Below are 27,439 nucleotides of genomic sequence, written 5' to 3'. Positions count from 1 at the left end.
CGTCACTCCCGAATTTATTTATTTTTACAGTCAGACAATGAGCTGAGGTAACGTGACGGCTAACAGACAGCAGACAAACGGCTAATGATGACTAATGACCACAGCAGCGGGAATCCACCTGTCACTCAAAAGTGGACACACCCTTAATTATGCAGAAATTTAAGGCTTAATATAATTTAAACGGATGAGTTATAAAAAAAAAAATCACCCCCCTCACAGTTGTCATGAAGGGAAAAATGAGCTATATAGACCAAAGCCACTTTTTGCTCCAGGCTGTAAACATGTTTTTTTCTGCTGCAAAGTTGGGCATTTCAACATGGGGAAGATGCAGATTTGACTCACTTTTGCAGCCAGCCTCAAGCGGCCAGTCGATGAATTGCCGTTTAATTCACTTCCGTGTTGGTTTCAAGAGAGAGACAGGGAGGTTGCCGCTTGGTTTCCACTTTCAAATCTTCTTTAAAGGGGTGGTTGAGTATGATTTCACTTTTCTAACTTTAGTTAGTGTGTAATGTTGCTTTCTGAGCATAAACAACATCTGCAAAATTACAACGCTCAAAGTTCAAAGCAAAGGGAGATATTTGCTTTTAAAGAAATAGTTTTTTAAGGACTACAATAAACGGCTGGTTGGGACTACACTACATTCCTCCAGGGTTAGTGACATCACCAACCCTAAAATGTACATAAACCCCGCCCCCGGGAACACGCAGTCCATGTTGAGAAGAGGAAGAGTTGTTGTAGTCGAGCACATTTGTGAGTTAGCTCAAACTGTAGCATCCGTCTTTTCACATGCAATAGAAAATCACTCTGTGTGCATCTCACAACAGTTCCTATATGAGCGATTTATAGATAATCATGACAGAATATGCTAATTGAAGATAGTTAACTCCACATCAGCAACATAAATTCATCAACTAACCATTCAGAGACGTCCTGTTGCATTCTACGTGTTGTCACTTCTTCTCGAGTCTCTCCATCTTTGTCTGACTCCGTTTAAACATAAAAGGCTGAACAGTTTCTGTCATTTTAGTGTGTGTCTGCGTGAGGTAATTGGAGCTGCTAACACATGAGCTCTTGAAACCCCGCCCTCTGTGTTGGGAGCAGCAGCATATTTGCATTTAAAGGGCCAGACACAAAATGGTGCGTTTTTGCTAACCCTCAAAAAGTGACAACTTTAACATGCTATATAAAAATATCTGTGGGGTATTTTGAGCTAAAACTTCACACACACACACACACACACTCTGGGGACATCAGAGATTTATTTTACATCTTGTGAAAAGGGCATTATACCACCCCTTTAAGACTTATTTATTTTCTTTGGCTTTTAATACTCCTGGATTTAGGTACGATTATTGTTTATCTATTGTTTTGTGTTTCTTTATTGGTTGTTTTATTTTTATTTCTTTTTTTCTGTTCTGTACAGCACTTTGGTCAGCCTTGGTTGTTTTTAAATGTGCTTTATAAATAAATATTGTATTGTATTTTACAGACCCCAATACAACTATTTTTTTAAAGTTGTCAGACATGGTTAAATATATTGCTGTCCATTAAAAATATTTGTATGTTTCAAGATAATATGTATTGTAAAAAATGTAGAAAAGACACACTTAAGCTATTTACTGTAGTGGTATGAATAATGAAACAAACACTTAAACTGCAAGCATAAAGTTAGGCTACCCATATTATAGAAATATATTATAAAAATGAAAAGGTCCTTAAGATAAATGCTTCACATAAATAAGGTTTTGAGCTACAAATGATATCTTCACATTCATTTGAAATTGTCCAGCGACATCCTATGACATGCGATTCATCTAAATTGAAATGTTGAATATGAGTCCACACTTACACCACATATTATTATGATCACATGCCTTACGATGGTAAACATTTTTATACAGTTTTTTTCTCTTGTAATCTAACAGTAAGAGGAAGTAGAAGAAGAAATTCAGTTGCCCTTCTTGACTTGAATCAATCCACATCATAAGATACATTTCAATTGGATCGCTAATCATTCACAAGGGGCCATTGGTGCTTGGACCCCGATGACTGCCATTTGTGGCTATATTTTGTTTTTAATTATAGTATACATGTAGAATAGATGATAGAGTACAGATTAAGTATGGATGATTGAATGCTTGCTGTCTTTGGTGTTGCCACCCCTCACATTCCTCAAGCCACCCTATAAATAATTTTCTAGATCTGCCCCTGGAGTGGGGTAAGATGTGTCAGTCTTACCTCCCTCAGCTGTGCTGCCTCCTTAAAGGGGTAATTCACTGCTGGCAAGACAGACTTAAAAAAAAAAAAAAAAATCGGCTAAAGACTTAGATGCTAAATACTTCAACACCCACAATGCACTTCTAATTTGGGTGCCACCCCGACTGTCGTGTGTGGGAATACAAAAATGCGGAAGTTCAATCTGTAGTTTTAATAAGAGCTATGAGGGTGTCAAAAGTCTGCTGGATGACACAAAATTAATACTGTCCATTTACATAATACCGACATTGTTGCAAAACAAAACTGGTTGAAAATCTGCAAACTCTTTAATTTAGAAACTGTGCATAAATCTTTGTCACATGACCATTTATTTAGAATTGTATTTTATTGTATATTTAGAACAGCATATTATTATTATCTACATTATGTATATACATAGATTATAGATGAATTTCATACAATATACAGCTGTCGGTGACTGAGAGATCCAGGAAAAATGAATTAAGTATGACGGAAAATGTATCAAGGTCCAATATGTATATATATATATATATATATATATATATATATATATATATATATATATATATATATATATATATATATATATATGTATATGACTGTCATATATAATATATGACTGTCATATATAATATATGACATATGACTGTCTATAATAATAATACATCTGAATTATTTTTATTAAGAATAAAATCTAATAATAATAATAATTCTGTTCTGAACTCCAGACAGACATTGCACATGTCTGTACTCAGTCATAACTTGGATTCCCCACTGAGCACAAAAAGAAATACATAAATACTATATTTATACAGAAACATTCTGGTGCACACACAATCACTCTCACTCTCTCTCTCACACACCATACACACACAGTTGATAGTTATTTCACAGCCCCTCTGAGATTATCACTCAAATGTAAAGCTGCCATTAAGAGAGCCATCCTCGTAAAAAGGTGTGCATTGGCAGCTAAGGGGCATTGTGAGTGTGTATGGGACAACATTACTCTGACAGGACCTCATCCTGTATCCAGTTTACTCATTCTGTATCCAGTTTACTCATTCTGTCTGGGCTATTAATAGTCACGTGTGTGTGAGTGACCCTTTCCGGACAGGAAGCAAAGTCCAGTGCCAAACTGACAAGACCCTATCAGAGAGGACGGAAGGCAAGAACTTCAATCATTCAGCCCAGCTCACATGTGATAGTCTCCATTTTTCATGGTAATACAGAATGAACTTTCAAGAGCGGTGCAGGTAAAGGTGGCTGGCCTCCATTGTGCTTTCAATTACATATAATGAAAACCTACTGTAACCTCTGCTGCCCTGGCACATACCATCCTCCAGCAAGGGCACATTTCTCATTTACTCATTAGAACCAGAGCCGAGTTATTGGTGGAGGCCACAGTGATGCGTGTGAGGGATCAGACATCCTCTCTCTGCATGCAGACGGCCCGGAGGCTAAACGTAAGACAGACCAAACAAACTCTTTCACTTCATTATCATTTCACAGAAAGTGCTTTTCATTACTATCGACCACTCTAACAACTGGCTAGCAACACCATAGCAACCAGCAAGATTTTTTTTTTTTCAGAAAGAAATCTAGTGAGTGTAGACTAAAAAGTAGGACTGTGACAGACAGCAATATGAGTTATGAATGATAAAACATACAGTCCTAAAAAATTAATCACATTTATAAACACGACCACACTCTCAGATGTCACTTTGCTGCCGTGTTTCTAACTAGAACACAGTGAGTTTAGTGTGTCGAAATGAAAGCATATTCATGTTCCTGCATGTAATGTCCAAACTCAACGAGGCTCTAGTGTAGCATTACCACAGAGGTGTGAATGACTCTCCACACATACACTTATAGGTTTAAATGATTCATTTTTTTCTTCTCAGATATACTCTTTCCTTTCCTTGCTTTCACTGAAATAATGCGAAGGTGACGGATGAGTCGGAAGAGCAAGAGAAAATGTTTCTAGGAAATGTGAGAGGAAACGTTGTTCTCGGACACATGATGCTAACGTCTGCCGTTTCTAATACAACAGTGGCTCAAGCTATTTCTACAAATACAGAATATAAACTAGATTTTTACTTTTACTGTTTTCCATTGATTTTCATTTGAATACACCAATCAAAAGTTTGGGTAGTAATGTTTTTGAATAAAGGCTCTTATACTCACCAAGGCTGATTTTAATTGATCAAAAATACAAAAAATAAATAAAACGGTAATATTGTTGTACAGTGAACAGTAATCATTCTAATATGCTGATTTGCTGCTAAAGAAACATTTCATATTATTATTATTATCAATGTTGAAAACTGAAAGTTGCGCTGCTTAATATTTTTGTGGAAACCGTGATATGTTTTTTTTTACAGGATTATTTGATGAATAGAAAGTTAAAAAACAGCATTTATTTGAATTAAAAATATCTTCCATTAAAAATGTATTTGGCATTATAAATGTCACTTTTAATCAAATTAATGCATCCATGCTAAATAAAAAAAATAAAAACTTAATTTCATTTATTCAAAAAAATTATAGACCCCAAACTTTTGAATGGCATTTTCTGCATTTGCAGTGCTTATGGGATTGTATTTCCCTCATTACAGTAAATGTTGTAATTTTTTTTTTTTTTTTTTTTTTTCAAACTTCAAATCAAAGTTTGAAATGTTGTGACTCACCTGGTTGGCTTGTATCATGCCTTAGAACTCTAGCATGAAGAATCTCTATGGAAAAAAAGGGGAAAACACTTCCAGGGGCAGTCGAGCTGAAAATTTGGGGCGTGCACTTTATAGGGACGCTTGCCTTAGCAACACCACTAATGACTTTCAAACGACTTCTTTTGTAATCCAATTGGTTTATTTGAACTGGTTCTGAATAGTATACAGTGATAGCAAACTTTTCAAATGTGCTAAATGGGCAAAACGTGGCCAAAATCCATTAAGATAAACACAACTGATTCTTAATTTATCGCACGGGCTACATGTAGACCACAGCCTCTGAATAAAAACCCAAGTCAAACAAAATCACTCAGATTCTGCCAGCATTAAGAAGGTCTATTACTGCTAGCAGAGTAATTGGTTAAATAGTTGCTTAAGGCGCAGGTCTCAAATTTAAGCCAGTGGGATGGAAGGCTCATGCCATTTACAATTACAAACCACTCAGGCTGGTGGCTTAATTTGAGTTTTGATTCAATTAGTTGATTTAATTGCTGTCCATATTGCTTTATGTCTCTTTGATTGATGGGCACGGTCAGCATGACGGCCGTGTACGCCATGCCAAGCATCTTGAGATGTGGGGCCAGTACATACACACACACACTGATGGAGTGAGGTTCACTAAAGCCCTGTAGCCCAAGGAGGAATCCTGCACTCAGCTGGTCTTTCAGTGAAAAGCACCATTGCTCACTCACTCGCCCCGAAGCTCAAGCCCACACAAGCTCACCAACACCACACCGGATGACGGCGCTTTAAATCTGAGCTTTCATCTACCAGCCACAAACACATTAGAAAATAAACAGCAATGCATTTTCTGCTTTGCATAATTGCCATTTTGCTTTGCATTAGTCAGATCATCACTAAGCAATTAAATAATAGTGCTAAATAATGTTGTCCTCTTTGAGCGCACGATCACCTGAAAATGCTGGAACGCCTCTAGAGGTAGAAAGAGAGAAAATGTATATTCACAGCACTGAGAGAGGCGTGTGTGAGTGCTTTTCTAAGTGTAAGGCCATTAGAGCACTGTGTGTGTGTGAAAAGGAGGTAGCGGCACAGGCAGTGACAGTCACACTCTCCCTCCCTCACTTGCTTCACGTCCTCTCTCCTCTTTTCACTTTCCTGGAAAGTGCTGCAGTCAGGTCAGTGATCTCATATCGGTGCGGAACGTTAGCGCTGTAACGCCTTTCAGCTGCGCCTTCAAGAAACCCCTCCATTATGTCCTCTATCACTAATTCATGCAACCTCTTTTACTGATATATATACAGCACACGTGTAGATGTGAAAGGAGAGGAAGGGAGAGTTTGCGAGAAAGGAGAGAAGAAAAGAGGAAGGTAAATGTGGTATTGAATAATGAACTCTTCTTCATACTCTTGAGAGGCTAAACACAGTAAATGCCTCACGAGTCCAGATCAGTTGTGGAATCGCAGCTCAGAGCAGGCCTGACACGCAGCATGTCTCACCGACACCTGCCTCTTGCTTCCATTTGTGGCGCTCTCAAATGCCTGACGCTTTCGTCATGTTTCACCAACACCATGTCTAGACATCCTGGAACATCTTTTAAAAGTGCTCATTCCACCCCCTCAGCTGTCTCGCTTTCTTTCTCTCTTCTTTCTTTCCGAGCCGCTATTTTCTGACTGTCGCTCCCTTGAGCGAGCTGTTAAGTGCAGTCTCAAAAAATCCCACAAAAAGCCCATTTACTGCAAGCTTCAGTTTCTACCCTCAGTCCCAGCTTCTGTCCCTTTCTTTACTGTCTTAGCAACTAGTTTGTAGGCTAGAAGAACAGTGAGGAGAAAAGAAAAAAGCAGGGGATAAATGCTAAAATGATATCTAGGCCCAATGTGTCACTGACGGATTGGGGCGGAGAGAGAAAGAGAGGCTCTGAATACAGGAAGTCTTCTTCACCGTTTCACCCTGTCGCTGCACATTACTCTCAAACCCTTGGTTGAACTGAAGAGACTGACCATGGGATGAATGGGTGAGTGCTGAAGAGAGGAAATAATGATTGTGTTCCTGTTTTCACACTTCATTCCCCTCCTGGCCACCTCACCATGCAGCCATGCACTAATACCACCTCACTTTCTACTGTCTTTTATAGTCCAACACTGGAACTGACCTCTTTTTTATTCTCTCTCTCTCTCTCTCTCTCTCTCTCTCTATAAAGCTATGTGCTATAACCACAGAGATATCTGTATTTGTGTTCCTCATCTCAGAGAGTGTAAGTAACGATGTCAGCTACAGCTGAGCTCAACATCAGGGTCAATGGCACAGTATAAATCACTGAGAGCTGCAGGCTCTATCTTCAGCAACAGCTCCACAGGTCAGATCAACACAGCATGCAGAAATGGACCTAATATTCCTATGATCACGCCTGCCCTGGAAGAGTGTGCTGGAAGAGAGGCAGTTTAAAAAGGGGTAGATTAAATATAAGTAAGATTTAAATGACATATGTATTTTGGAGCAGGAACACTTACCAAACTCACATGCACCAGACATTTTAGAGCAGCTATACAGTTCTACCTAAGCTACAGTCTTTCAGCGCAACTTCATGGTCCAGCACACTTCCACTGAGGAACTTTGGTTTGGCAGGAGATTGAGCAGACCCAGATTAGCGCTGGGCTTGTTTATGCAATCCATCGTCCGTGCGCTGCGTATAGGTGGCGGATGATTGATTAGCGCAAACTAAGTCCTTTGCACGGCGAGTGACTGGGCTGCTGTGCTTTCAGCTGTGTCTTGTTGATCCAGTGATGGTTATCGTGCCACATTAAAATGAGCCGTGACATTAAGATATGGAACGGTCTCTCTGATAATAGCTAACGATTTGGCAAAAAAATACTTGTGAGTTAGTCCAATTTAAACAGGGAATATTCCTGTCATTAACCAGGTAAGCAAACAATGGAGGTTTTTCAGTAAGCCGGTGTGGATCTACACCAATGTACACAGGGATAATCTGCTATATTCCATTACAGTACCTGGAATAATGACATATTATGCATATCACCAACTCAAAGCCTGTTTGATTCGTGTTCATGCCTAATTCTCAATCAAAACTACATTTTTCTGTTAGCATGAATGATATATATAGTGGGTGAGGATCATTCTGTGTTAGCATTAGCACAAACATTTAAATTTACGTTAAGTTCAACATAAAGCTCAAAACATCAGCTTCGTCAGTCAGCTGGGAGACATTCACATTTCTGCACTGATTTAGGGTGGAAAATCAGCTGACTTCTGCAGAATTAATTAAAACAGTAAAAATGTTTGAGCTGAGAATACTACATTCTATTAATAGCTGAACATATAATAAAATTAGCCAAAATATTAAATAAACAAAACCGCGAGTGCTTGCAGACTTTCTGAATGACGTCATTCCTGTGCGTCATTAATTTCTGTGCGTGAGAGTCAACTAATAACCAATCCCTGGTCATATAATTAACTCAACCATAAAGCCAGTTCAAACAGAACCTGACAATTTTTATAAACTTAAATTATGACAACTGGTGTGCAACGGCTAAAATAGTAAGTGATGAATGTTTTGATGACTTTAGAGAGGTTGGAAAACAAACATCCTGCTTCTTTTACGAGTGCTAACAGCCAATCGAAAGGAAGACAGATTTTTGGCGCCCTGGAGTGTCTGGCCATTGGAGAAGTATGTAGAGACGAGTGTTACTGGCGGATGTAAGTGCATTGTTCCTAGTTTCGTGACAAAAGCTCTAATCATCATAAGTTCAGCCGGTCACAGTTCAGTCAGCTCAGTGGTGGTCACAGCATGTACGTGTCCGTTTATGCTGGGAAAACTATGCTCACGTAAATGTGTTCTTTCTTTCACCAGGTTCCATGCATGACTGTTTTAAGCGGAAGGCATGTAAATGCTTCTGTAATGAAGCTTTAGAGTGCATGACAGTGTTGGGAGGCCACTTCGAAACTGTAGCTTGTGACTAGATATTCATAAATGAAAGCAATTCAACTACAGTCAAGAAAGAGAGTCTTTGTCTGTGGATTTATGCTATTTTCCAGAGTGTATGTACGTGTTTCGCTTTGACAGTAAAGATGTGCCCTGAGGGTCGAACTGAATATTCAAGGATGAAGATGAATAAGAAGAAAGAAAGAAAGAAAGAAAGAAAGAGAGGGTGCTTGAGAGCTGTCGCTAACATCCTCTTCACAATGAAGCTATTGTGGGATCTCCGTCAAGAGCACAAAAACCCATCGGCCTTAATCATTTAAAAAGAACACATATATTTGGTTCAGTAGAGAAGAAAGGGGAGTCCTTTCAACTTTCACACTGCCATTCAGAATAAACAAGCATGCATTCAAATGTCTAAATCAACGAAGCAGCAAATATACCACATCAGCATTGATATATACATTATAAGTCATGACTACATTACTGGGAACAATGGGAATCTCAGTTAGGGTAAAATCATTTAACATGAAATACTAAATTTGTAACAAAAATATTTAATTAAAACTCTAATTTAAACAACTGAACCAAAGCACAAACAGCAGTATAGTATACTAAATATTTCACTACAAAAAAAAAAAAAAGAGAGAAATGTGCACAAAGAATCAAATGAATCAGTGAATCATTTTTCAAACAGTGAACCAAATGAATCTAAAATAAATCAAACGTAAAAGAAAAGTTTTGCTGCAGCATTTCGTTTAAAGGCAGACAACGTATTAGCATTATCAAATTTTTAAGAGTCATGTCTACATCACTACTACTTTCTGAGAGCTCTGTAAGGCCGATGGGGGTGCTCACAGTGCTCTAGGCTTAACGGGGAAATAGATATAAATGTGTATTTTGGGGCAGCTGGAGTAATGAGGAATGACAGAGACATAATCCCTGTGTGTAACCTCAGTAAACACTGGCAGTGGTGGTGTGGGGAGGGCAGCCGCGGCTGACAGGGTTGAGCCCTGTCCACTTCCCCCTGCTTAAATGGAATTTACGTTGGGTTAGCACCAATGAGAAAAATCTAATTTGCAACTTTATGCTGCTGGCTGAAATCTAATTAGAAGATTTCAAGAGTTTTCTCTTACATTCCATTCTGTTATGTTAGGAGCCTTGTGTTACGGTAAATAGGTAGTCTTGGATCCACTCCATATCACCTGCATGGGAAGAAATTCCCAGCTCACAATGAAATTTCCCAATTTCAGCGATGGTCAGCCAGGCAAGAGTGGGAAAACCGAGGACTGGAGGAAGTGGATGGATGGAATGAAACATGGAGAAGTAGTTAGTGACTGATAAAGAAGAAGAAGAGTCAGAGATGTCCCCTGACGCTACAATGCTCTTGTGAAGAAGTGCCTGTGCGTGAGGAGATGCTAAGTGTCGAACCATCTGCTTTGGACCCTTCAAAGAAGCTCCCGGGCTGAACCTGCCTTCTTAAATGGGGCGTCCCACAGCTACAAAGAAAGCTGGTCAGGTATTACAAACGCAGATGCACTGGCTCACAACTCAATGACACAATCCCACACTGCTTTACAACCGATCAGATAATTCGCTCATCAGCCGAAAAGTCATGTCTTGATGGCAAACTTTATTCTGTGAAAAGCCTAAGAATAGTGTTATGGCACTTACATACTAGAGCAGGGGTTTTCAAACTGGGGTCTGGGGAGTTTAGAGACCAATGAATAAATAAATAAAAATAGCATTACTCATAATAATGATTATTTACCAAAATCACACAGTAATATATATAACATGAATAGAAAATTAAACACATTTTTTTTTATTAAATGTATCAGTTTCCAAAATGTATTAAGTAGTACAACAATTTTCAATATTGATAATAAGAAATGCTTCCTGAGCAGAAAATCAGCTTCTTAGAATGATTTCTGAAGGATCAAGTGACACTGAAGACTGGAGTAATGGCTGATGAAAATGCCGTCACAGGAATAAATTATATTTTTAAAAACATTAAAATAAAAATCAATTATTTTAAATAATATTTCACAATATTAATGTGTTTACTGTATTTTTGATCATATAAAAGCAGCCTCAGTGAGAATAAGATACTTCTTTTAAAAAACTAGTGTTTCAAAATTTTCACATTTGAAAATTTGATGCCAATTTGATAAAATTTTCTTAACTTTTGGTCACATTGCCTTCACAAATACTCAGTTTTTTCTTGAGATGTACCATGTCCATTAAAATCAACAAATTCAAAACATTCTTTTATACCCTGTCAAATTTAGTCGAGATATAAACACACGTGCACATGAATCTTGCAAGACTTTTCACAGAACAAGAGTCGCCATCTAGACACAACCCAGACACGACCCATGACAATAAATGAAGAGGGTCCTTTGGATGACTATAGGGTAATTACCAATATTCGGCCGTTACTCTCAGCACTTACTGCCACATTAGGCGGTACCTTCAACAAAGACCCAAATGGGAATGGCTTGATCTCTTAATGTCTGGCACTGATTCTTAACTGCAGCCGGACGTCTGGGTGAAAAAGACACAGACTGACATAACCAATGGCTAGTGCTCATCAGAGGCTCCAGCACCCTGTCCCCCACCACCATGCTGCTTATTTAGAGCCTCTCGCCGCAATCCATTTTTCGTCCGTACACTGGGTTTCCTGCTTCAGGAGATGCTTAACGTTACATTCATCCGCCAGCCCGTGGGGCCAAAAGTTGAGAGTAATGTGATCAGTAATGAATTTTGTGTTACATTAGGCTGTATAAATGGACGGACAAGCGCAGACTACAAGTGTCCGGGAGTCGGGCTTAATCTAATGATGCAAAAATAGAGACAGAACCAATTATGGAGAAGGCCAACTCGGTGCTGCTGCAGGGACTGCAAATGAATAGGTACAAATCAAATTAGTGCCTAATAGACGCGCTACGAGAGAGGGCCAGTCGATGCTAAATGCATTAGGGCCTTGTGACCTCGCTGCTCCAAGCAGCGGCGTCCAGGATCCAACCTCCATCTTCCCCAGATATCAAAGAAAGTCTTGTTCAGACGAGGGGGAGGGCCGGAGGAGCAGCAGCTTCCTAAATGAGTTAAACATTTGGATTGTCAAGAGTGGCAATTTCCCCCCTCATTTCGCTCTGTCTCTCCCTCAATGTGAATGACCTAATTTGTTATTGTAAAACCTCTGAAATGTGTCTTTTCCAAGATCTGTACAAGAAATCACGTAAATACGCCAGGACGTATTCTTATCTCAGCGTAATTCAAACAGGATTGAGGATCAGTAACTGATTCACATAGTCACTGGAGGTATTAGCAAGAGCAAATCGAACAAAATAGGGTTTACCACTTTAACTTCAGAGGGAGTTAGTTTGCCTTTGGACTTAATGAGCTACTAATGAGAACAAACTTGGGTAATGAAAAGGAAAACTAATACCTGAGTTATCATTACATATTCAAAGTTCTTTCAAATACATAATAAAATTTTAGACTTACCTTCATTAAGATATTTTGAAAAAACATGACTTTCATTATTTGGACAAAAACAGTTATTCAAACATCATTCAAAATATCTTATTTTGTGTTCCACAGAAGGGTGAATAAATTATGACAGAATTACATTTTTTGCATGAAATATCCTTTTAAATCTTTGACGTTAACTGTTGCTTTTAAGGGATGTTATCTTACATTCATTGCCTACACTGGAAAAAAAAATTGGTGTAAAAATAACTTTTACTTTAAAATATGCTTGTTAATATCACAAATAATCGCAAAGAATAGACAATAACGCATTGAATTAAATGGGATATTTTGAAAGACTAATAATATTCTAAATAGAATTCTCTATTTGTAAAACGTACTTTACAACAACAAAAAAACATGTTTTTTGTGTCTTGCATTAGTGCACCCTTATCATTAGTGAAAGTGTATGTGCTCACCTGTCCCAGAGCCTACAATGTCTCTGCTGGGCGACTCAGACATTGCATCTGCCAGCCTCTCCTTCAGGCCCTCTTCCGTTGCTTCCACAGAGGACATGTGACGCAGTCCGAAACTCTCAGGCCAGCTGCCACACACCTCCAGCAGGGTGACACTGCGGTCAAACATGCCTGCCAGAGAAAAACGATAGAGAACAACAGTTCAACATTTTGACTCACACTGCATTAAAGCTCATTACAAGTTAATTTTATCACTGCAAACTGCATTTTTTCTGTCCTTTATGATGTTTCTGTCCTTTATTGTATAATATCTATGTTAAGAATAACATTGTGCTGGCTTGAAAACAATTCTGTAAGTCTGAAGTCATAATACATAATGAACCTGAAAAGTGTCTACGGCCATTCTGGTGTAACTCGGAGGTCATAAACAGCTATCTGTGTTTCATCTGGCACACATAGCAGCTCAAGCCCCAGCCGAGCCCCTCTGCCTTCCTCTGACAGGGATAGCAAAGAGGAAATGACTGACCCCTGAGAAACACCACTGTGGGCCAATATGACTTCAAACAAAAACACTGGGCTCATTTTTTTCCCAGCAATAAGCACCTAGGCCAATAAAATAGATATTGCATAAGGAGGGGGGTGTGAAGGACACACAGTTCGTCTGTCTCCCATAATGCTGCATTTCAGACAGTGGCATTACCAGGGTGTCTTTCTATAACAGATACCTGCTGCATGAAATACAGCTGCTTTATCTGAACGGCCTGTAGGGAGACCCTTTGATCTGCAGGCCAACGGTTATCTGGCCTTGTCTGGCCTCCCCTGCAAACCCTCAGCCACACTCGAGTCCACTGACAGGCGCTAATGTGCGGCGAAGAGAGGAGCGCAGGCGGCCGGTGGCGCAGAGCTGATATGGAGGCAAGAGGCCTGCAGTTATCTGCTGTAAAACACCAGCCCGGCCAGACTCACAGACAGCAGATAACTTCATACCACTTCATAAAAAGCTGTTTGTCCTGTGTCTGCCATTGACTCCTCAAAGCACTGAAATCGCCAGTCAACAGACCTGCCATCAAAGCAGCTTCCTGCAGGATGAGTGGGAGTGGCCACCGCACACGCTGCTACAACCAACGGCTCTGAATGTCTCCAAGATACTACATTCTATATATATATATATATATATATATATATATATATATATATGTGTATATATATATATATATATATATATATATATATATATATATATATATGTATATATATGTATATATATATATATATATATATATATATATATATATATATATATATATATATATACACAAAAATATATAACAAAATTAATTAATCATTTTTTTATCTAAACTTTGATGCATCAGCTTACTGGTCAGCAACCTGTCAGGGTCATTGAACTATTGAAAGACACATAATGCACTTTTAAACGAGTTTGGAACGCTGGAGAGCGCACCTCTGTGAGCGTTATTTTAAAGCAGTCCAACAGCTGAAAGGGAACGGCACAGAGGATGTGGGGTCAGAAGTTCATTCTCACCAATAGGGAAGATCTCTTCATCAGAATGGCTGACAGCCGCCACAGCCCACATTCCACATTATTCATACCCGTCAGAGCTCAGCCTCACCAATTCAATAATAAAAAGCCTGCCGCAGGTTCTGGGTGAGACAAAAGGCCTGAGCCGACCCACGTAGATCTTCACCACGTAAAATTCTTCACTTGGAAATCCTGTCTGAACCACTGAGGTATGAGGACATGATGTTAACATTTAACAGGAAGGAGGAAAAAAACAACATGTTTTTATCATCATAAAACCTATGTTGGTTAGTGGTCTCCTAGATGTTGGCGACCGCAGGACTACTTATCTAATTTTTGAGATTTTCTTTATTTAGTACAGAGAACATTCACTTGTCAGCCTTGAGTTACAGCATGTTTACTGAAGCATGCAGGGGACACACATTATCCTGTTTCTGGGCTACAAGGGGCACCAGAGAAGCGCAAACACCTAAAAGAACAGCAAAGGTGGGACTAATTCAATTAGGTTTTATTAAGGGGCCATAAGTGAAATTGAGCTAACAAGCAATTATCCCTTGGAAAGTGTGTTAGACTTGTGTAATGTTGGTCACTTGTATCGAAAAACAAACAACCTTCTGATGGAAAATGGGCAGTGTGTAAATCACGGGTTGTCATTTGTCCAAGGCGGCATCTGCTCGGACTGCCTCTGCCGAGAAGACCTCCACCTTTTTTGGCCTTTTGCCGCTTTTATTTATAAGAGAGTAGAGAGAGGACAGGAAATGATAGGGAGAGAGAGGTGGATCAGAAACAGGAAGTGCCCACATGATCTACATACTTTATGTTTTGGAGCATGTGTGCTAACCACGATAACACAATAAAAAACTCTCTTGGTTTTTCTTAGGTGAATGCACTTCTTGCACACTAAATAAACTTTACTTAAAAGTAAAAGCTGACTTTTACTGAAAATAAAATAAAATGTTTAATAGTATATATATATATATATATATATATATATATATATATATATATATATATATATATTGGTAATTGGTATTACTGCTACTACTAAAATGAACTCCTACAATTTTAGTGATGACTCATAACTTTTAAAATAAAATAATAATAACAATAAAATAAAAAAGGAATGTTTTAAGGGATATTTCCCCCTAAAATGAAAATTCTGTCATAATTTACTCACCCTCATGTTGTTCCAAACCTGTATGTGTTTCTTTCTTCTGTTGAACTCAAAAGAAAATGTTTTGAAGAATGTTGGTAACCAGACAGTTGATGGTAGCCATTGACTTCAATAGTTTTTGTTCCTACTATGGAAGTCAATGGCTAGCGTCAACTGTCTGATTATTAAACACTCAGGTTTGGAAAAACATGAAGGTGAGTAAATGAGGACAAAATGTTTGGGTGAACTATACCTTTAATAGTATATTCAATAAGTATAACTAACAACTACTAAAATCGATTACCAAAATTTTGGTAGGAAAGTAGCATGGCCAGAGTGCAGCCGAGGCCTGTGATTAGTCAAGTAAACTTTATTATCAGCTGATTATGGCCTTGCTCGAGTGAGTGTCCTCCTCGAAGAGATCAAGCCATCCAACTCTCCTGATAAGAGTGACACTGGGCACTCGTGCCGGCTTTATTTCCATGCCCTCCAGCTCCTCTGTGTGTACCCTGCTTTCACTGGCTCTCAATCAGAGACCACTTTAAAGTGCCACCGGTATACAGACACACACAGCATCAACGGCTCCTAAAAGCCAGACTGACAGTGCTGCAGACGAGCGCACCACAGCTAGAGCGATACAGACCCAAAAGCTGCCAGAAGTGTTTAGCAGCGATGTGTGAGTGTTAATGTAGATGTAAGCTCCGAGGATTAGCAGTCAGATAGATGGCCATAAGGAAGTTTTTCCCGCACCTCCAAGGCCCCCTTTCCTCATTACATTACACTGCCTTTTAAATCATTTACTCCCTCGCTCTCTCTTTTCACTCTCGCTCTTTAGCTGTGAGAGTGTGAGTAATCCCATCAATACTCTCGCCGGGCTTTTACGCTCTCTTTCACACAATGGATTCCGGCTCACTCAAGCCACGGCACTCTCCACCCCGCTCAAAAGCCAGGTCGGCAAACTTAGGCAAACAGAGCGCCGTCTGACAATTAGCCTTAAACCTTTAATAGCGAAGAGAGCAACGCGTCGTGTGTGGCACCGGCTGCAGCTCCTTAAATTGTCAGTGTGAAAGTGTATTCAGAGACATTGTGTCTCCTATTCATAAAAACAGCTTTATTCATTCCATGGGTGTGAAACGGCTCTTCCTGCAGGAGGGGGATAAAAAACTAGGGTTAAATCCGTGATAATGCCACTAAGAGTTATGATGACCTGTTGTCTTCACAAAAGGGCTGTGAAATGATCATAACGCTGGATCAGAATGCACCCATTGAGCCCATCTGGATTAGAAAAACCTGCCTGGGCTCCTAAACACCTTTAATAGATTAAGAGAAGCCTATGTCTTTATGTATTCATATGCTCTGCCCTTTGTATTCTCCTCCTTTAATTATATATGGTTTCAAAACACCTATTCATTCAGCTGAGAGTTGGGATAGAGAATGTGCAGAAACAGGAAGCCAAAAACTCAACTAGTACATCTGGCATTAACATGCATTTTTGGTGACAGGACTGTAAAGCGGATCAAAAATATGAACTGTTTTCAACATTGATGATCATAATAAATGTTTCTTGAGCAGAAAATCAGAAAAGTTCAGCATTGCCATCACAAAATAAAACATTTGAATGGTAGTGAATGCATTCTTCTTTATCTGATTATACTTCAATGTAAATCAATTTGGGGAAAAAAATATCTGGGTGAAATGCATGGTAATGCCACGTTGTAAAGGAGGCCTGAGATACAACACTAGAAATCAATGTCCTGAAGAATATATTATAAAGTATATATAAAATGAATATGTCACTACTGAGTGTGGATATACATGTGTGTTTAAACCAGTGTCAGATTACAAAAACATACAGCAGCTTTCACAAGCCCACATGCGATATTGAGTACACAGGTGCAGTGTGTGTCTTGCTAATGTAGAAAGGATCCATTGCATTGATGATTAAAGCAATAGGAGTAATGTTGTGATTGGTAAGGGTATCATCAGTATCAAACCCACTGGTTTATATAGGGTCCACTTCACCTTTTACCTTCCATAAGAGCGATTCCTGGCAAAAGTGGGGCTGCTGAACTCGTACCATCCACCTCCATTTCCAAGTTCAAGCCACTCTTCTCATTAGTTGCTCTCAGAAGCCCTCAGAACCCCATAACTCAACATCAAACGTCAACATTAGCAAACGGCATAGCTGCTCCAGCCTCTGCGGTTCTCGCTTGCTGTCCGGGAAATAAACGAGGGCAGAAACGTGTGCGACCTCGCTTGGGACAACACTGCTGTGTGTTTCTCTTTTCTTGTTCCTTTGCTTCCAATTGAGAGCCGCGGGACCACGTTAATAATGAAGAGCGCCGCGGCCCCAGCAATGATTAAAGGAGAATGATACGCTTGACGCAGAGCAGACCCTGCAGGGTGTGTTTGCTGACAAACTGGTTCGCTTTCTGACAGCTCGGGCGAGAGAGCGCACTCCCATGGCCCTGTTCGGCAGGGTTCACACACATACGCACGCAAACATCCGAGCGTTGATCGGTCAAGTCTTTCACCACTCACGGCGGAGTGCGGCACATTAGCGTAATATATGCTTCTCGGTTAAACAGCAATCACATATTAGGTGTGTCCCGATGCTTTTCTAATAAATGAAACGGATGGAGTCCGTGTAAACAGAACGTGGCCTAATGATGGAGAGCGAACGAGTGAGAAGCCGTTTTCCACGAGCCAAAGTGGCAGGGACGCCTAATTGATATGGAAGAGTATTGTATTACGCTGTAACTTAATGAGGCAGACGTCTTGTTTATGCTGAGAAGCTAATGTGTTTCACAGCTACTTGAGTGCATTCATTTCCCTGACAGGCTGGAACATATCGAGCCCCTCCCGCGCTTGCCGAAGCCAAACCCTACGGGGCCGCACCGAACCAAGAACAAAACATGATGCCAGGGCCTGACTCAACAATCAGCACTCAAAACACAATCAAACCTTAGTCAAAGCAACAACAGACACAGTACCTTAAATTTAAGCTTAAGGTAGCCTTCAGCATGGTTGCTGTGCATGGTAAAGGCTTGTAGGTAATCCCAGTTGGCAAATTGCAATATTGGTGGATAATTTCCGAGAATCAGTTATGGATGTGCTCAGACTTGTCAAATTAATTGTTCCAACCCAGATTTTCATAAAACAACTAGTTATAAAAATAACCAACTCCCACTATTTGGAAATGAACTAAGAATGTCTCAATTTTACTAAATTTATTCAAACAGACTGCAGAATAGCAATTTGAATATGTAACGAGGTAAATTTTTAATTAACTGATCTAAAGAAATTCATGTAACTTTAAAAAGCAAAGCTTGCGAAGACAAAGGATTAACAAAGACAAAATTTAGAAAAAGAAACAAATAAGTTAAAAAGCCTTAATTTGAAGGTTTATAGGCTGGACGATCGAATGAACAAATTATCAAATGAACAAAAACTATTGAACAACTAATGAACAAACTATCAAACGACAGACAGATAGACAGTCAGGCAGCCAGACAGACAGACAGCATGTCGTCAAAGCATACTGTGTGTGTAGATGTGAACTTGTGTCTCAGATCTATGAGAGAAGCGTAAAATCTGGCGCTAGGGGTGAGTATCCACATTAATCACAATACCGCCCATCCCAGCAGACCCCATCCATCAGACCGCTGTTGCCGGCGGAAACCCGAGCCCACGCACCGCCTGAGACTGCCAGCCCGCAGTTGACGGATGGACATGGCCTTAATCCCCACATAACACAAACACACACCTGTACTCACTCTCTCTGTCAGTCACACACACATACTTCTAATACCTCAGAGCAATGAAGATGCACAAAATACAGTGTGCATTAGGTTAATGCAATAAATTTAAAATGTAACATTCCTGTTACATCTGGTCTGACTACAGTAACATGTCCATGACATAAATACAAAGGACTTTGCACTCATAAAAATTGTATTTTCTACATTAAACAGTTACGCCTAAATTGACTTGTAGCATTTAAAAGGATTGATTTTAGATTTTAGTGTTTCATTTTAAAACAAATTACCATTATATATCATTTTAATACTGGTCATTTATGGCTTAAAGGCCATTTCATGAAAATGAACGGTTTATCGGTACTAGTATATTAATTATATTTAGTAAAAGTATTTTATTATCCCTATATCCAGAGACTGATTTGTGTACAAAAGTGTACAGTGGCCTCAGAAAGTATATGGAACCTTTTGGACATTTTAGAATGTAGAAATGTCATTGCATTAGATAATAAAATATCTAACCAAGATGTTTCTTTAAAAAAATTATAACTAACTCAATACTTTTAACTATCAGGTCTCAAAGTGATTTTAAGTGGACTTTTGAACAATACTGCCCGGTTTCACAGACAAGGCTTAAGCCTAGTCCAGGACTAAAATGCATGTTTGAGCATTGTGAAATATGTATCTTGAGTTTAAAGTGTGTTTGTGCTCCTTCATTAAAATAATTGTCACTTGGTTTAATATTTTGTTATACAATGCAATGAAATTCACACATTTTAACAGACTTAAATGTTCAAATACTTTTTAAAGCCAAGCATTTTCATCCGTGCAACAAGTCCAAAATGAAGACGAGCATCCTTCTCTTTTTCAGCATTAATTTACAGTGTTTGCGTTTCCAAGGGTCTTGATAGTTCACACTTTCAGTCAGGAAATGACCCAGCACAAACATAAACTCGCGCTGCATTTTGTTTACTGTTGCTTTAGTGCACGATGAATAAATAGCAGAACGTTATTTAGATATTCTCATGCGAGCAGCAAATGAGAAGTCATGTTCAGGGCACTCTGGAGGCTTCATGATCTCATTTGTGATGAGGAAGGACGCTCAGACAGACATGGCGACGGTGATTCCTGCGTTTGTCCAGCTAACTAAGTTAGAATCGCACGGCCAACAATTTGTCTCATGTCCACCACTGGGGGAGGAGAGAAAACTAGAGAAAGTGAGAGAGAGAGAGAGTGAAGACGTGCAGAGGACAGAGGTCTCAGCTGGCTGTGAGATGGGAGGTTAGCGCTTTAGAGTTCCCCCCTCACACAGACACGTCCACAGGGCCCTGGCCTTGTCAGATGGCATTATCTATCAGACTGGTGATGTGCACCACAGAGGCCGCACTACGGGAGAAAGTGATCTGATTGATTGGAGCCACTGTTACACCTGACTGGAACAATGGCCTGATTGGCCACCAGGTCTGAGGTCCATGGATTCTCCTCTTCAATGACAGACCAGTGGCGGACTACAAGGTTAAATCAGATAATGTTTGGAAAGATCTTTATACGTTGTATTTAGAAAACTGATACTGTAACTCAAGCTCTTAAATCTGATTGGTTAAGCCATGATGAAATAGCTAATAACAGCTAGTTATTAATCTTATTTCTTCTGCTGAACACAAAAGAAGATATTTTGAAGAATGTCAGAAACTAAACAGTTGATGGGCCCCATTGACCGCCAAAGTATGGAAAAAAAAAAAATCTATGGAAGTCAATGGTGCTAATCAACAGTTTGGTTACATTCTTCAAAATATTTTGTCTTTAGCAGAAGAAAAATTAATAATACAGGTTTGGAACAACTTAAGGGTGAGTAACTGATGACAGAATTTTCCTTTTTGCGTGAACTATCCCTTTAACTTGTTATGAGTGACTGTTTAAGAGTGATGAGCATGATTTTAAAGAAGGCAGCTGTTGACATTGACCTATGAGTGAAGCAGTCTTACTTTTCTCTCATTGAGAAAATTATAAGAAACCTTATCATTGTTATTCAAAGGGCCAGAACTTTACCCTTACCATTAAAAAAAAAAAAGACTAAAAAAACTGTAGCAATTGAAGCAGAAAAACAAGCTGTGGAGCTAATTAAAGGCCTAATTTAGAGAAACATATTGCTTATAATCACTTACAAACACTTCCTGCACCGTGCCGAAAGTTCAATTATAGGTTTAGTGGAGGCGAGCACCGGACCGCCACGTTCTGATGTGGCAGCGTGAACCAGAGCCTCCCCGCAGTAATAACAGCCCTGATCTCCAGACTCGAGGGCCATACAGGGAAAGCACCACCCGTGCTGCCAAATGATCGACCCAGCAGCCAGCCTGCAGTCCCCAGGGTCCAGGAAGAGGTCATGGCCCACTTTGGCAGCAAAAAGAGTGGGCAGAGAGGATTTTCATTTGGACATGGTGCAATCTGTCACAATCCCATTTTGATAATGAGAAATCACAGCCTAATGTGTCTTTAATCTGAGCGTTTTCGGGTTATTACACAGTCTGTGCGGTCACCATTATATTTCCTCTCCACCGTCAAGTTTAAACCCTCTTAAGTGGAAGTAATCTTATTGGAGAGACAGAAGTGGGAAGTAAAGTCTCTTCAGTCAGTGAGTTTGGGACTGTGAGTTGCCAGCCACTGAGGAGCATCTGATATGGTGATTGTAGCCAAATCCAGCCATACACCTGGGACTTCACTCATTCTCTTCTTCCATTCCTTAAAGCTGCTTATCCCAGCCACAGCGCACCATTCCAACCGGACAAACAGGCCTTCACCAACTGTTTCTCAAATCTCCTCATTTGGGATTCCAGGGTCTCCAGCAAGACGGGCTTAAACAAGTAATCTAAAAATCCAACTATTATTTAGGATAACTAAAACTGCAAAGGATTTCAGGAACGGAAATATATTTGTGCTGGTAATACAAACAGATCTGCTTCACACTTTCACAGCTGCTAACTGAAGAGAAGATTTATGCAGTGTGTTTATGATCAGGACGGAAAGGATTCTGTAACATAACCAGTTACAATAAACACAAACACACACATACAAGTGAACCTAGTTAGCATGCTTGACATTTTCTATGGCAGCTTCACTTGGAACTAATCATGGACTACTGTTTGAAATACCTGTAACAACTTTTGAGCAAAATCACAGAAATAATATAGAAATTGAAGTATATGAACAATCATAAATTACTAAAGATTTGTAACATGTTATAATTTAAAGACATTGATCTGATTCCGACAGACAATCATGTTTCAAATCACTAATGAAAAGTTGAATGAAAGATAAAAATCAGGGCAATAACTGAACAGAATGTGATGATTTTAGAAAAATGAATATAGATAATTATATTATTCATGTATATTAATTAAATAATAAATATTCTGGATAAATAATATTAATTAAAAAAAATAGTAATATTAATAAAATAAAAAAACTTTTATACTAACGTTTATACTAAAAGCTAGTCAAATCCATTGCCAGTGATACAGCTAACATTATGTGTGGTCAATTAAACCTGTCATTTACCTGTAGAATGTGATGTAAATATATAAGACAGAAATGTATTGTTATAAAAGTCCATTACTAAATTAAAGGAGAGTACATCATCTAAAATTATGTATCTGAATCTGAAAATACTCAAACAATAGAGAGACTCACCCTGAGCTACAAAGGGTCAAGGACTTGCAACATAATCAATGCTAAGCAACTTCAAATTAGATTTTTTAAACAAAACCTGAATGGTTAAACTGGTTAAGCAGCCAAGTGTGCATAGACATGTATGAATGCAAATAAAATGTCGGAAGCAAGGCAGCCTGAAAGGAAAAAGAAAACGGCCTTTAGAAGGAGTAACGCTGAGCGGTAATGTGTGCAATGACATCTGGGACTGTAATCAGCCGGACGCTTTCAAGACCTGCCAAAGCAAACAAGGCAATAACAAATCCACTTTACAGATCATCGATCTGCCCTGGACCAAGCCAAGCCAAACACAGGACGACAGAAGTCTGCAGAGAAGGGTCAGTCTCTTTCTGTGACCCTTACAGTCAACCGACCCCCTCAACATAGGGTCACACCATCCCACCTACTGTTAAACACATCTATTATCCACGTAATCCTCAAAAACACCTGCAAACTAATGCTACACTTTAACAAACAATGATGGGACGTTTGGCTCAGACAAAAAGTCTATTCCCAGTAATATGTGAAACGTCCAACAGATAACATCTAAATTTGCATCAAAGTTGTGTGTGATGCCCCAGCACTCCCATATTTCATTTATCACCACTTCTTCCAGTGCTTTTCATCGCAAAAGGTGCATAAACAAATAAACAAACAGTGTTTCTGGAAGAACTGCATATTCACAAAAGCATATGTACCTATCAATGATAAAGTAGTTCCAGATGGAGAATAATAATAAATGAAAGACCTCATAGATTTTTCTGAGGGGGTGACTGAGTGCAGAAACGAGGCTCTTGCACACGAGTGGAAAATGGAGATGGTTAATCTGATTTGAGAACAGCCCAAGCAGCAGCGGTGGTGCTGAGGATGCGGTTAGAGCCAAGAGAAAAGAGCACAACTGGGATTTCTGCAAAAATGCGACAAGATGAGACATCCTCACAGAGTAAACTTTCACTTTGCGACTTGAGTGAGCAAATGAGGTTAAAGGAACAATTTTGGAAGACCATCCTAAGACCTGGATGGTCTTCCAATTGCTGCTCTCAGAGAACAATCTTCAGAGGCACAGACGAACTATACTAATGTCAAATAATACTGCAAATTTGTGAACAGAAGTTACCAAAAACAGCTTCTGGAGTTTTACTGCACCCCAAAAACAGGTCAAAAAAAAAAAAAAACCCTTATAATAAGTCCCTTAAAACTGCTAATCTCGAATCAGATACCAATAATGTCGGAGAAAGTAAAGATTCATCTGATAACGAAGACTATTTCGGCCTCAATATGAAATGAATGAGATGCAAATGGAACAGTTGTTTTTGCTGAGGTAGAACATAAATCGCCTGGTCGACTCACACCACACATACCCTGGATGAGTGATGCCTTATTGGCAGGGGCCTCTGTCTCCACGGCTTGAAACGAGAGCAATGATTCACTAAATGAAGATCCAGCTAGAGCACAAAAGAGCCACACTCCTCTCCATACAAACACAGCCCCCAAAACCCAGCAGTAGGACAGCGTGTCAGAATTAGATCTGCTCCACCGCAAGGCAGCCCGCACCAGAGCCAGGCTTTCCCCTGATCAAAGCAGCGGTCAGATTTCCTCCACCCAGGCTGCAGGCACCAGAGGAGAACGAAGGTATAGCAGCACTCCTCTTCATCAGCACATGGGCTAGATTTTCAACATTTCGGGGTGTGTGTAAGCAGCACTGAGAAAGAGGTTAAATACTGGAAGCTGCCACATCTGCTCAGGCTCTCTGATGGACAATGGGCTCTGAGCTAACGTCTGAAGCAGCGACCTCTTTACAAAAACCACAACCACATCATCTGAGAGCGGAAGAGGGAGAAACAGAGAGGGAAGCTGGAACTGCCTCATTATATCAGCCTGATATCATCCTAACCACGGCCTCAACGCCACACCACTACAAACAGAGAGACACAGAGACTGATGAGTGTGCAGAGACGAGACTCTGATGTGTTTAAGGGGAAAGACCATGAAATAATCCACTGCAAAGGTGGACAGATGGCACAATGTGAGCTGAGATCCTTTATTATCAGTAATGCTAATCACTGTATAAGTACTAAACTAAATGAGTGAATCCACGAAAAAATTCAAGGGAATTCATATATTATTTCCCCCAAAATGACAATGATCTCTATTTTTAGGCCATTACACATTTTTTGCATTAATTTGCAGTAGCCTATAATGTGAAAAACATCGTAAAAATATACATTTTACATACATTATACATTTTGCAAAATATTATTTGTAATTTTTAAATATTCAACAAAACTAACTTTATGTACTGAACTGAATTTAAACAATTAAAAAAAAGGTTTTTATATGATTGTGTCTGCGCAGAATTACATTTGTAATAAATATTTGGGGAAATATGAATAATTGTTAGGGGAAAAGAAAATCTAAATAAAACATTTTATTTACATTTTTACTAAAAAAAATATTTTTGAAATAAAAATGTATTCATTTTTTATTATTATTTTCCTTATACAAAATACATATTTTCTTTCTTTTTTTATTTATTTATTTATTTATTTAGCCATTTCTTTGTGAGATTGTCCTGTCATCACTTTTCTTTCAAATATCTATTAAAAGCAAATTATGATACAAAAAGTTTTGTTTACATTACACATTTCAGTTAAAATGGCCTGAATTACAAGAAGAAAAAGATGAGGCAATGGAGAAAGAGGGCAAAACAGAGGCTGAATATGACTTAATGAGAGTCAGAGATCAATGAACGTGACAGAAACAAAAAAAAAAAGTCTTAAAGAGAGACAAGGAATGAGCAGGCCAATAATAGATAGAAAAGCAACAGAAAGAAGGATGAGGCAACATGCTGGAACAGTAATATGAGGTAACTAAATCCAGATGGGCCAGCGAGGCAACGTGAGGCGAGGAGGCCGAGCGGCCTGTGTGAGAAAGAGCAGACGGATGCTGATATTCTGCGGCCTGCCTCCCCCTGTAGCTCACACATCAAAGAGCCCAGGGCCCAGCCCCAAGCCAGCACTGCAGCCATGACAGAAAAACAAAAACAACAACAACAAGTGAGCCGGAGAAAATCACTGTCAGATTTGGGCCGGGCCTCCCCGAGCTCCTTCCCCTATCATTTTCTCTATTAGCTGTGGTCTGGGTGCAGAAATCTCCCATTATGTGGGTCAAGATGCACGGCTACATGTCGTTTTCACCAAGCGGAGAGCTGGAGCCCAGCTGGTGTTGCGGTGGGTTCCGGCCCGAGATTTATACTTCCAGGCCGTTGATGAAACTGTTACTTATGACCAGAACACATACACACACATGAAGGGAGTGTGGCCAAGTCGTGATTAGAGCCGGAGCCCACGGCTTGCATCTTAATTCCAGAGGGCTGACTTCACACGTGCTCGACCGCTGCAATTACCACCCATTTCAACTTGGGCTCGGTTTCACAGCCTTCACAGACAGCATTCTCCTCTCCCATGTCTTCATTTGTACCATAATCCACCAACCTTCTGCAAGAAGCGAAACTATTAATTACAGCATCATTCACAACTTCAAAGATGACAAAACAGAACAGAAAAAGATCATGGGTGAATAAAAGAACATAAAACGGGACTTTGGTCGCGCTAAAAAGGATACAGAAGCCGCGTGCTCCTTTAAGACAGCAGTGCAGTTCTGTGTATGAGGTTGCAGAAGGCTTGCAGAAAAAAAATACAATTACGCCCTGGCCTTCACACTCCAGGGCTGGGTCTGCTGTGATTTAAGAGACCATGTTTTTCCACAAGTTTCTGGTCACTGCAAGTAGACCTTCTTTGATTCAGATATCCCAACAGGCACTGCCTGTGTAAAAAGTGCGCATGGACGGATCACGGATCCTGATAGCCTGCTATTCAGGCCAAGTCAAATAAAGATAAAAACACATAAGACTGCTGCTACTAAAAAAACTACATGCAACAAACGAAAAGATAAGATCAAGATAAATTGACACATTTGACGATATTTTTTCATAAGTCAGCTATATGCAGTATACATATATATGTAAGGGATAATCCACGGCTAGCAGAGCATTAAACTATTTTAATGCATGACGTAGAGGCAAAGAACATTTGCATTTGCAAAGTGCATTTAAATCGTTTAATGCACAACTAGCCGTGGATTATCCCACTTAGAGTATACCATTGTCATTTGCCAGCATTCACAAGTTAAAACTGTCACTGATGTTTCCAGTATGAAATTGGACTGAAAGGGTATTGTTATTTTCATCAGCTACCACTCATTAAATCTAGCATTCAGTCCACTTTAAATGAGACAGAGATAAAGTAGAGAGAGATAGAAAGAGACAAATAGAGAGAGAGAGAGAGATATGTGCGTGTAAATTACCTGATTATGTGCAGCGTCTCTCTACTTACAATGAAGCTGTGAGTTGAATTACTTCAAAAATAGCGACGTTAACCGCCTTGCTGAATAATATAATAACAGTAGCAAAGTT

The 27,439-nt window shown here is 39.4% G+C and overlaps 1 protein-coding gene across 4 annotated transcripts in view; it reads right to left on the bottom strand.

Annotated features, from left to right (window-relative positions):
• The window catches only part of bcas3 (BCAS3 microtubule associated cell migration factor), a 230,017-nt gene that overhangs the window by 7,446 nt on the left and 195,132 nt on the right, over positions 1–27,439 (bottom strand). For all 4 annotated transcript variants that reach the window (XM_084126193.1, XM_084126195.1, XM_084126192.1 and 1 more), the window contains exon 23: positions 12,813–12,980. In XM_084126193.1, coding sequence (XP_083982319.1) covers positions 12,813–12,980 — 168 coding nt within the window. The remainder of the gene's footprint in view (positions 1–12,812; positions 12,981–27,439) is intronic.

This window comes from Abramis brama (assembly GCF_963993115.1).
Source record: "Abramis brama genome assembly, chromosome: 10".
Taxonomy (NCBI): domain Eukaryota; kingdom Metazoa; phylum Chordata; class Actinopteri; order Cypriniformes; family Leuciscidae; genus Abramis; species Abramis brama.
This window is presented reverse-complemented; position numbering and strand designations above follow the sequence as displayed.